Below are 12,220 nucleotides of genomic sequence, written 5' to 3'. Positions count from 1 at the left end.
ATTTGTTATATAAATCAAACATTACATTCTGAATATTAAACTAACTTCTTAAAAACAGAAAAAGACTTCAAGAAACTTCTGCTAATATTAATAAAATTTTTTGAAGTACCGCTTTCAGTAGAACATTTAATTAATGCACACACATACATACACAGACACATGTACATAGACACACATACTTTCTTCAGACAGAATGCTGAAATATCAAGTCTTTAATTCTCCATTAAAAAAAAAACAAAACCCTGATTATAGGCTTTCAGATCATTTGAAGATGTGAAAGCCGGTCTGCAGTTCAGCCTAGTTCAAAGGCAGTAAGGAAATCATTTTTTCTTCTTCCAACTCAAAGTATGTTTAGGAGAAGGACATCTGATAGAAGTGGTAATGCCAGTTTAACCAATTTTAAAATACAAAACGCTTCTAGCAATATTTGGATACATATAATTTAACAAAAAGTTTTATAAACCTAAGCTTTGGAAAATAGAAAATATCAGCTCCAACAAACAAGCTTAATATGTAATTGAAAGAAAATAATATTTTGTAGAAAAAAATTACCCTTCCCCCAAAAAAGACAAAAATGACTTTTATTTCCCTTGCGAATTATGCCACTTTTCTACAACAAAATTACGGCCACCACAAATTGCTTTCAACAATTCCATTGCTTCTTCATTTGACCACTTGAAAATCAAAATTCTTTCAGATTATAAATATAACTTCTTATAACTCTGTTATTACGTACTGTGAATGGAGAAAGGGGGCCAATCTTGTGGCCATACCGCCGCACAGCCTCTCTGATGTGGCAGGGCTGGATGGCATCGCTGTGAGCCTCAACGCCACAGGCCGCAGTGCTCTGTGACAGAAAAACACATAAATTGTTACTAAATCAAAAACACACAACAGGACTACAGTGCATAAAACAGGAAAATAAACCTTTATAAAATGGAACGTTTTTCCCCTTAGGATGCAACATCATCATCTACTACATATAAATGAGAGTTTCATTAACAAATCCAGGACGACCTTTCCATGACCCTTCATAGCAGGCCTACCAACCAAATGCAGTCTTCATACCTACAATATTTCACCTAACCCAACCCTCTGTGGCAAGGTAAGGGGAATGCAGCCACTCGCACGCAGATGACAAGTGTCATGGGAGCTTGTTGAAAGAACCACAGGAAGCTCTTGTTTTAAAAAACATTTAAACATTTATGATGATAAATGTTTCTTGGGAGATTCCTGGGTATATATCTAAAATATCTTGAGGGTCATGAATTTGTAGTGAAAAATGGAAAAGTGCTACATATTTATTTATGATACTGTCAAAAAGACCATTTAATTTGGTTCCCAATTTTCTAGGTGTCTTAGGATAAAACACAAAGAAAAGCTTTCTGTTTTTAATCTACCTCCTCTACTGAAAGGAATGTTTGAAAGCCCAAAATGGCAAAAGAAAAAGAAACATTATACACACTAATGGTACAAACTAAGATATGAGATATAAACGTATGTATATGCTATGTATTTCCAGAAAATTCATTATAGTCTCCTGGTTTATGTACAAGTTCTGGGGTTTCAATTATGTAATTACATTGGCTCTAGATCCCAGCCCTACCAGTTGCCAGCTCTAGCAAATTATATAATATCTCTGGTCCTCAGTTTCCTCATCTGTAAATTATAATGATTATAACAACTCCATAGGATTTGTTGTGACAATTAAATAAGATGAAATAGACACTACTTAGAACAGTGCCTGCCACATGCTAGCCATAAATAGTATCAGACTGTTATTACATCGTTATTCACATAGGATGAGAGTGGAACTTCCATGTACTTGAAATGTAAGACAATTTATTTTAAAGCACACTAAGCAGTATCTAAATAATCAGGAGAAGGAAATATCCAATCTGCACATTATTATTACCATGGCCTAGAATTCATTTGTAGTTACCTAACTTATATTAGTTGTTTTCCTGATAATTATAAACATATTTTTTCTCATACTATATACAGTTTTAACTCATAATTCTTTCTAGGGAAGATAATTCTATAGGTTGTAAGCTCTATGAATTGTGACTTGGCAAAATCATCTCAAGATGCAAAACCCAGCAATTAGCCTAGCAATTTCAACTTTAGGAATTTTTTCCTACAGATGCATTACACAGGTGCAAAATAATACTATGATACTATGTGGATTGATGAACTAAATGCTTACCAATGAGGGACTAGTTAAAGAAAATAATATCCATGATACACCCACTCAGAAAAGAGAAACCATGGTAATCACATCTGAAGCTGTTCTACTCACTCTTATAAAGCACCAAGATATATCATGTGGAAGAAAGCAAGCCATCCATTCAAATGGCTCAGAGTTACTACCCATTAAAAAGATCTATTACATATTCATTGAACATGAGGTAGCGCTATCAGGGTACAGATGTCCAAAATCAGTAATAGTGCTGTTTTCATGGGGAAAGTGGGTGGCTGGAAGACAAGGCCTACAGGGAAACTTATTCTTCATATATATTCTTTTATGTCTTAAAAATATAATTGAATGCCCTGTGCATGTTTTTCTTATTACCAACTAGTAAAATAATTTTAAAATCCTCACAAGTATCTGCTAGTTATCTGAGGGTAAACAGAATAAGATTTAAACTAGACATACAAAAAAGCAAACCTTGATTCTTTTTATTGGAACAATGAAATATTTGCTGAGTAGGAATGACTCTAGGGTGTCATGCCAACAGAACTCCAAATAATATCCCTCCTGTGCCCATCACAACACATATTAGATGATCAAAACTCTTGCTTCGGCAATGACAAAGGTATTTATAGGCTTCTTTGATGGCTTTCTCAATTCTCATTCCAGTTTTTTTTCCAGTTCACATGTATTAGAATATGAGGACAAAGATTCTACTGTAGGCTATGAAATAAATGTGAATAATACAGACACATCCACCTTCTGGTATAACAGTTATGAAAGAGAATGAGATTTCCTTTTTATTCATACAAATCCTTAACTGAGTTTGAATTCTAAAGAATAAGTTTTCTGGTAGAAACTCAAGTGAAAAATCAAGAGAGAATGACATTACGGGGGGACTACCCTGAGTAGTAAAGCAAAAACGGGAAGTCCTTCTACTATATTCCTCTCAGTGGCATTCTGTTAACTTCATGCTTTTTCCCTACAAATTAAATTTAGTTTTCATTTATATCCTCAATGGTCAATAGTGGTTATAACTTTTTCTGGACATTCTCTAATAAGTTTTATTATAACCTTTTGGTCAAAAGCTTGTAGAATAATTGCATGGTAAGCAAACATTTGGGAACACTGAAGTAAGAAACTGTTATGACTCCTATCTTGTGTTCTTCTCAAATTCTTAAGACTGAAATCTTTACCCCAAATTCATCAGTACAACGGACCTTTGGTGAGGAGGGTGAAGATCTCATTCTTTGCACCATGAGCCAGTATGCGGGCCTTCACTAGACAATGAGTTGCCAGTGCCTTGATCTTGAATTTCCCAGTATTCAGAATGTGAGAAATACATTTCTTATACATGTGAGAATTACACTGAATCCAGTTTATACCACTTTGTTACAGGAACCCACATGAACCACAGGAAAATCATTAAGTCAGAAATTACCTTGTGAATGTTATTTGTAAAACAAGGAAATGAGTAAGTAGGCCTTGTTGGCTCATGCTATATTTTCTATAATTCAATTTTGTAAAAAATGTTATGGATTCTCCATTTTGCCAATTGCAAGTCCATCTGCCCTATCTAATGTTAGCATCAGTTAACCTTAGTAATAAATGAAGTTGCCATTTGCATTCCTCCATTTTTATGGTTTGTTCACTGAGCTCTTTGGAAGGAAATCTTTTGATTTAAGATTAGATTCCATATATATGTATATATATATATATATCTTCATTTTTTGCCAGTCCTCAGGGTCTGGGCACTGTCCTTGTGCTTCCTCAAGGCTAGCATCACTTCTTGCTTTTTCTGTGTATGTGGTACCAAGGAATCGAATCCAGGGTTTCATGTATGTAGGCAAGTACTCTACCACTAGGTCATGCTTCCGGTCCAAATATATATATATCCAGTGCCTTACCACTGGACTTGTAATCTATTCAAACTAAAGATATAGCCTATCTTTAAAGTTGTTAAGGGAAAATTAATATTAAATTTACCAATTTGCTTTCTTTAATGTGTTTTTTTCATATTTTTATTGTAATTAATAGAAGGGTTACATTATATTCACCAGATAGAAGGTGCATTACTTCACATACATTGATACCCTTTCTCATGTCTTGGTCCCCATTTCCCTCCCCCCCACCCCACCTCTCATCTTGTTTTCCCCCCTTCCATATCCGAGGGTGGGTCATAGATGGCTAAATGATATGTAGTTATAGTAAACTTTGTTATTTCAAAGTTTAATCAAGATGACAGTTGTTAAATTGTAGTAACTTAAAACAATTTAAATTTGCCTCCAGGATGGAAACAAGAGCTATATAATGAGTAAATGTTGTTCTTAAGGTACTATGTTATTTCTCATCTCTTTTGTTGTCCCTTGGTTATTCTCATATTGTTACAGTATCTTACCTTATAATCTAGTATATTGTATGTTTATTTATTTGAAATAGGAAAGGGAAGGGGGTAAAACAAGATGAGGGGAGGGAAATGGGGACAAAAACACGACCAGGGGTATCAATGTATGTTAAGTAATGTTCCTTCTATCTGGTGAATATAACTGTAACCCCTCTATTAATTACAATTGAAAAAAATGAAAAAAATTCAGTTTAAAGAAAAAATAAAACCAGAGAAGTTATTTTAAGAAAAGATCTAAACTTTCCCAATCCTTCCTCCAAGTTTAGGTAAGAATTAAAAGATATTCACAAGGTTACGTATCATAGGCATAGCTATCCTCCAAAGTTTATTGCTTCTACTATTCACAGTTGATATATAAGAAAGGACTTTATTATTTGTTAATTGCTTTTATTTACTGTTTTATACTGACAGGAAACAGTGTATATTTTTATGTGAGAGGATATTTTTAAGTATAAGTAATATAGAACAATTAAATTTAGCTAGAAAATTATTGCCTCTATAATATTCTCTTTTTGGTGAGACTATGTAATTAACAAGTTTCACATATTTCAAGAGTACAATAGGTCATCAATAGCAGTATTTACCTCACTGTACAAAAGGTCTTAAAATTTATTCCTCCGTTCTATCTATAATTATGTATTCTCTAAGATTATATTTTACATACAATAAACAATAGCATGAAGTAGCTCAAGTTTCCAGTGAGAGGAAAAAAAGTACAGCAGGAGTTTGAATATACAAAGGACAGAAAAAAATCTGTGCCCTTGAAATGGTATATTTATTTTGGTAGCACTAATTTAGAATTTGGGAGAATCTAGATAAAACTTTTAGCTCCAAATTGTATTGTAATACACCTCAATTTTAATAGTTTTTAACAAAATAAAAAGGAAAGCCGGGTGCCGGTGGCTCACGCCTATAATCCTAGCTACTCAGGAGGCTGAGTTCTAGGATCAAAGTCAGCCTGGGCACAAAAGGACCTGAGACTCTTACCTCCAATTAACCCCTAAAAAACAGGAAGTGGGGCTTGGCTCAAGGGTAGGGCAGTAGCCTTGAGCTGAAGAGCTCAGGGACAGTGCCCAGGCCGCGTTTAAGCACCAACCCACAAAAAAAAAGGAAATATAAAAATTCAACAGAAAAATTTCAAAAAACTTAGTAACTAGGAAACTAGGACAATCAAAACTCCTTACATATTTTAGAAAGTAAGCCCATAGAAGAGGGGTTTTTCTCCCAGTTTTATTTTCTAAGAGAGAGTAGTTACAGGTTGACAGTACTGAAACTGAAGTACTTTAAAATTGCTTTACAATACAACAATTAGTTACTACTCAACTTTTCCCTTAACAAGTAAATAATGAGTTCTACTATTCAGTGAGTGAAAGACAAAACCAGAGGCTGAAATCTAAATTTTCTTAGTATTGATTATAAAATTCTATTTTGGTATAGTTCTATTACTTGTAATGGCACACAGTTTACAATGTACTGATTGTATGTAAAACTATATGCATAACAATAAAAAATAAGTACACAAAAGTACTGAAGAATGATCAAAAACAAACAGAAACTGGAAGATTAAATTACAAGAGTAAATCCTCTGTTAAACATTTAAGATAGACATACTAGTACCCCTACCATTATCACAAGCTCTCTTCATGGAAATATAACAGAATCTTATAATGCTTACAGTCTATTCCTCACCGTGTCTATAATTAAAAATTTGTAGACATATAAAAACACAAGATGTGACCTATACCTAGTGGAGACCAAAATCATTCAGATATTTAGTTGAAGGCTAAAGACAATATTGAAAAAATTAAATAAGTATCATGTATCTATTGAACAATATCTAAATAACTAAGATAGCTCATGTGGAGTTTTAAAAACGGAGACAAGAGAATGGGGCAGAAAAAATACTGGAATAACAAATTGATAGTAATTCTATTTTATACACACACACACACACACACACACACACACACACCATTAAAACCAATGAAAATGTTAAGCTATAATCAAAGTATGTAAAACATATGTATTTGGGAACAGAATTTTATTCAGGACACGTAAGAAACTTGTTCATATTGCTAGTAATAGTCAATTACCCCCTAAAAATTGAGTGAAGAATTTGGAGAGATACTTTTATAGAAAGAACTGTGAAAGGGAATGAGCCAATCAAATATGAAAATATTCAACATTAGTCAAGGAAACCACTATTAGTTATCATCAAAAATCCATTACATGGCTAAAAAACAATGCTGACAGGATGTGGAACCACTGGAACTCTTAGGCTTTGCTGGTCAAAGTATAAGATGACATAAGTACTGCAGAAAAAAAAATCTTATATTTACTTTAAAAAATAAATCAAGCACATACCCAATTTGATGACCCAGGAACCTCACTCCCAGCTTTTAATAAAAAAGAAATGAAAATACTTGATCTTAAAGCCCAATATAAGAATATTTATAGTAGGTTCATTTATTATACCTTGGACACTAGTTAACATGAGAATGAATAAAACAATATATTTATACAATGGAATATTAGCTAATACTAAAGAAAATTGATTACACTTAAAACATATTGGACTATACACAATATAATACAATAGGATTTGTTTGTATGTGCTGGTACTAGAGCTTGAACTCAGGGCCTAGGCACTGTCCTCAATCTTTTTTGCTCAAGGCTAGTCCTTGGGGGGAGAGGAGGAGGTAGGGAGAAGAGGCAGGAGGAAGGGGTACAGTCACAGCTCCACTTCTGGCTTTTTGCTGGTTAACTGGAGTTAAGAATCCCATGGACTTTCCCTGCCCAGGTTGGCTTCAAACTATGATCCTCAGATCTCAGTCTCTTGAGAAGCCAGGATTATATGCTTGAGCCCCCAGTGCTTGGCACATTGTCTTTTTTTTTTTTTAAATATATATGAAATCGTAGAACAGAATAAAAAAATCAAAACAGTGATTTTGGAGGATGGAGCCAGGAATTGGGAAGAAATACGAAGGCTGGGAGAACTATTAGTTGACATTTTATGTCTTGGGAGTTTCCCAAAAACACAGGTGAAAGTTCATTAAATGGTATACTTAAGCGTTAAATAGTTCAGTGCATAAACTTTACTTTAAGAAACAAACTAGATATAATGCATAATAAAATGTTTGGGTATAAAATGTACTGATGTCTCTAGCTGGTATTGCAATATATTTTTTTAAAAAAGGATAAAAGTAGAGGATAGATGAAAGGATGATTAAATGGATATTGTAAATGTAAATATAGTAAATGCACAGTTAATTTAGTAAAAGGTAACTGTCGACTCTAGTGGTAGATATAATGTTCATTCTGTAATTTTTAAACCTCTTTATGTTTGAATAATTTTATAAGAAAATACTGGTGAATGTAGCTGTAACCCCTCTATACATTACAATTAAAAAGTTAAAAATATAATCATCTTGTTTTATCCAAAAGGAAGTTGTTTAAAATGTCATTGACTATGAGTGACTATAAATGGATGATACTAAAAACTTGATCTTTAGAAAAACAGCAAAATTTTCATGTATCTGAAACTCTGTTCATTCTGCACCAGGAAAAAGAAAAGTCCCACTGACCTTTTTTCTTTTTCTCTGCTTAGTTTTAGCTGCATCTTGCCCAGCACTCCCATTCCCGAGGGATCCTGATGTGGTTTTCCCTGAGTGCTGGGATCCAGACGATGGAGCTGTTGGCGTGGGAGGAGGCGTGCTCTCAGGGGAGTCTGGGCAGGACTTGATGCAAAACCCCTGCCCAAAGAGACATGGCCTTGAACCTAAGCGTCAGATCTTTTATAGTAACATTAGATGACCCTTATAACTTTATTTATTCTCATCTAATCCACAGAAATGCCTCCACTTGCTCCTAAAATTCTAATTTTTAATTCACATATTCAGAATTCCTTACCTGTATCTTCTAAAACCTCTGTTGTCCTGGTAAAATATAGATATTTGTGTTTGGAATTTTTGTTAGTATCCAGGTTTATATGTCTCAAAAGGAACCCCTAAACTCTCTCCCCAAACTGGATGCCTTCTAGACATTATTTGTCAGTGGTAACAAGTAGGGTCATTAAGTTTGTGCTCCTCTAGCCTTTCCCTTCTCTCCTTGCCTGTATGGTTTCTTTGGCCATAATTGCAAGTTTATTCTTATTCCCTCTTTCATGTAGAAGTAACTCAAATTTTTCTAAACCATTGTTTTTTCAGCCTCTTCTTTCCAATATTCAAACATTCTAAATGTTTTCTAGATGTATTTGTATACAGGTTGATGCTTGAAAACTAAAACAATAGAAAAATATTGGCTTCTAAGGAACTCACAGGCATATATAAACCCCTGTCTTTTCCCTTAATTTTATTATCAATTTATATTTTTTGTATCCTATCAACTATAGTGCCTATCCTATCTACTGGCCATACCCTCTCTAATGTAGTAAAATAAACTAGGTAAGACTGAAATACCCTGAAGTACAGATACTGATTTCAAGAGCTTTTCCTTATCCACTTGTCTAGAAACAGCAATAAAGAGAGAAGGGACCTAGGTGTTCTACTATGACTTGTTTCTGAAGAAATAAGGTATAGGTTGAGTATCCCTCATCCAAAATGCTTGGGGTCAGAATTCTTTCATATTTTGGATTTTTTGGAATATTTGCATCTATATGTATATAAACCACATGTTAAAAAATTAGAAAACTAACTTGAATTAATAATAAATTTGCTACTCTAGTGTGAGGAACCCAGGCTTAAGTAGCGCAGTCTAATGTAGTTAGTAGTGCTCTAGCATAGTACTCTTTGGGTTGGGAGTGTGGCCTAGAGTGCATGCCTAGCATGTACAAATGGATTCCTCAGTACCACATACACAGCAAAAGCCAGAGGTGGTGCTGTGGCTCAAGTGGTAGAGTGTTAGCCTTGAGAAAGCCTTGAGAAAGCTCAAGCACAGTGCCTAGGCCCTGAGTTCAAGTCCCAGGTCTGGCAAAAAAAAAAGACCAATATTCCTTTAGATACATGGTCTTAGTATCAACTCCATGACCTTGAGTTTCTAATTCCAAACCACTAAACACTAAATGTGACACTGCCATTTGGATATTATTAAAATATCCCTTTTAACTTATCATCCTTAAGCTAAGAATTCTCCAGCTGTTCCTTAATAACTCTAGGAGTGAAAGATTTTGTACAAACTGGACCTTAATTTTTAATTTAGCTCCCTATTATTCCTACTATGAACTTAAGCAGGAATAGTTTCATCACTTTAAAAATTTACCTTGTACAATTGTACTTATGAGGCACAGAGGACTCTACCTATTTTTACTTTCAGTCTTCAACTTTCCTCAGCTTTCTTCCCAAAGGCTTTGGTTCCCCACCCCCTTTCTGTCTGTCTGTCTGTCTGTCTGTCTATCTGGTCTGGTCTGTCTGTCTGTCTGTCTGTCCGTCCGTTTGTCTGTCTGTCTGTCTGTCTGTCTGTCTGTCTGTCTGTCTGTCTCTCTCTATTTAATTTAACCTCTGTACTTTCAGTCTGGACCATTCATTTGGAAATTGGTATATATGCTATCTTGAATTGTTTGTTTGTTCACAAATTTGCTTGTTTGTTTTACAAATCATTCCATCTTCCTGAACAAAGCTCAAGACAGTCTCCAGATCTCTATCTCATTTAGTAAACTCCTGGATGTGTAGACCCTTGATGTTGGTTGCTAACTTGCAATGCTTTACAATGGCATTCTTGTGTGTTTTGTCAGGGAATTCAGGGCAGGAAGGAAGACAATCATGATGAATGGCCACTTTGACTATCTGTTACAGAGGAGGAAAGGTGTATGCCAGGCCAGGAAAAAGCCGGAGGCTTACACTAACATTCCATCAGAACACTCTCGGATGCTCATGTTCCCACCTCCCAGAGAGCCCAGGAAACCCAGTACACATAGGACATTTTTCTCAACTGCAGTGTAGCTGGGAACAGCGGCTGTGGTTGCTGAGCAGTTGCCCAGGGCGGCTTGGCCACCCTGGAGAACCAAGTGGGGGGGGGGGCAGGGAAGGGGGCTGGGGGAGTTTTCCTAGCCATGCAAGCAATCACTTCAATGTGAAGGGAAAACTAGGCTTGTTATGTTCACAGTAAATTTCCTCAATTAGAAATGTTACAACAAATTTGTCTGATGTTAATGGAAAGCATACTATACACACATTCATAAAGCGAAAACGCATCAAAGACATTTTAAAGGGTGTTCTTTGACATCATAATTTGGGTTTGAAACATAAAGAAAACAAATAGTGTTTAATCAACTAAGTAAACTTTAGGGACTTGTAAAGTTTGTTGACTGATAATGATGTATGACCTTTTCTAAGAAAAAAATGGATTTTTAATAGGCATAAACATTTTAATTCCCACTTGGATTCCAAGCAAACTGACTGTCCAAGGTCTATGAAAAGATGTCAAGTGAATTTGGGGTTGTGATAAGATGCTATCTGGTGTGTGTCTTTGTATATTTTCTAAGTATTAACAGAAATATTAAAACCTTGGGTTCATGGGGTTTACAGATTCATTAGAGCTTCTTAGAAACAACTTGAGCCACTGTCCTCACCAACAGAGGTTAATAGAAAGTGAATGTTTGTAATCAAAATAATGGTGTAAAACAGTCGTGCCATGTTCAGATTATACATTTCACTGGCTTCTCTATGGCTAACAGGTTGAACTATACGCAATTGCTTTTCATAAGTAAAGGTGAACTATTGGCAAATGCTATTTATGAGAATATTTTGGAAACTAAAAGTGGTGCATTATTCGGTAAAGCCTTATGCATGGCAAGAAGAGCCTTTTTAAAAAATAGATCTTCATAGGTAACATCTCTGGAACCTAAATCAAACCAGAAAAGGGTAGGATTTCCTTTTAATTTTTAAAATAATTAAGTTTTTGCCAGTCCCGAGGATTGAACTCAGGGTCTGGGTACTGTCCTTGGACACTTTTTGCTCAAGGCTAGCCCTCTGCCATTTGAGTCATAGTGCCACTTGCAGCCTTTTCTGTGGATATGGTACTGAAAAAATCAAACCCAGGTCTTTGTGCATGTGAGGTGAGCACTCTACCACTGAGTTGTGCTACCGGCCCTATTTATTTTTTAATTTAATTTTATTGTCAAGGTGATGTACACAGGGGTTACAGTTACATATATACGATAGTGGATAGGATTTTCACATGCTAGGGCCAATCTGAAACTTGAAGATGAATGGAACCAAGCCTTTCTAACTTAGTTTATGGATGAATCAGTAAATGAAATGGACATTTATTAATAAAGGACAGGCATTATTATATGAACAACAGTCAATTTCCCTCTCTCTCACTCAGACTCTGCCTTTATTGTACCAGGGATAAAATGTAGGGCCTTTATTTTTTATTTTTTGCCAGTCCTGGGCTTGAGCTCAGGGCTTGAGCAGTGTCCTTGGACTTTCTCAAGGCTAGAGCTCTACCACTTGAGCCTCAGCATCACTTCCAGCTTTTTTCTATGTATGTGGTACTGAGGAATCAAACCCAGGTCTTCGTGCATGCTAGGCAAGCACTCTACCACTAGGCCAAACTCTCAGTCCTATATATGCTAGGCCTTTATATGCTAGGCAAGTGCTCTACCACTAAACTATAACCTCACGTTT

General features: G+C 35.3%; 1 protein-coding gene across 2 annotated transcripts in view; it reads right to left on the bottom strand.

Moving 5' to 3' along the window:
- Positions 1 to 12,220, bottom strand: part of Supt3h (SPT3 homolog, SAGA and STAGA complex component) — a 251,889-nt gene that overhangs the window by 52,462 nt on the left and 187,207 nt on the right. For both annotated transcript variants that reach the window (XM_090355553.1, XM_090355552.1), the window contains exons 10-11: positions 8,180 to 8,347; positions 737 to 847 (exon numbers count right to left, since the gene is read on the bottom strand). In XM_090355553.1, coding sequence (XP_090211679.1) covers positions 737 to 847; positions 8,180 to 8,347 — 279 coding nt within the window. The remainder of the gene's footprint in view (positions 1 to 736; positions 848 to 8,179; positions 8,348 to 12,220) is intronic.

This window comes from Megascapheus bottae, chromosome 22 (genome assembly GCF_031878675.1).
Source record: "Megascapheus bottae isolate mThoBot1 chromosome 22, mThoBot2.hap1, whole genome shotgun sequence".
In the NCBI taxonomy this organism is placed as follows: Eukaryota; Metazoa; Chordata; class Mammalia; order Rodentia; family Geomyidae; genus Megascapheus; species Megascapheus bottae.
The sequence above is the reverse complement of the archived record's forward strand: the minus strand, read 5'-3'. Positions and strand labels throughout refer to the sequence as shown.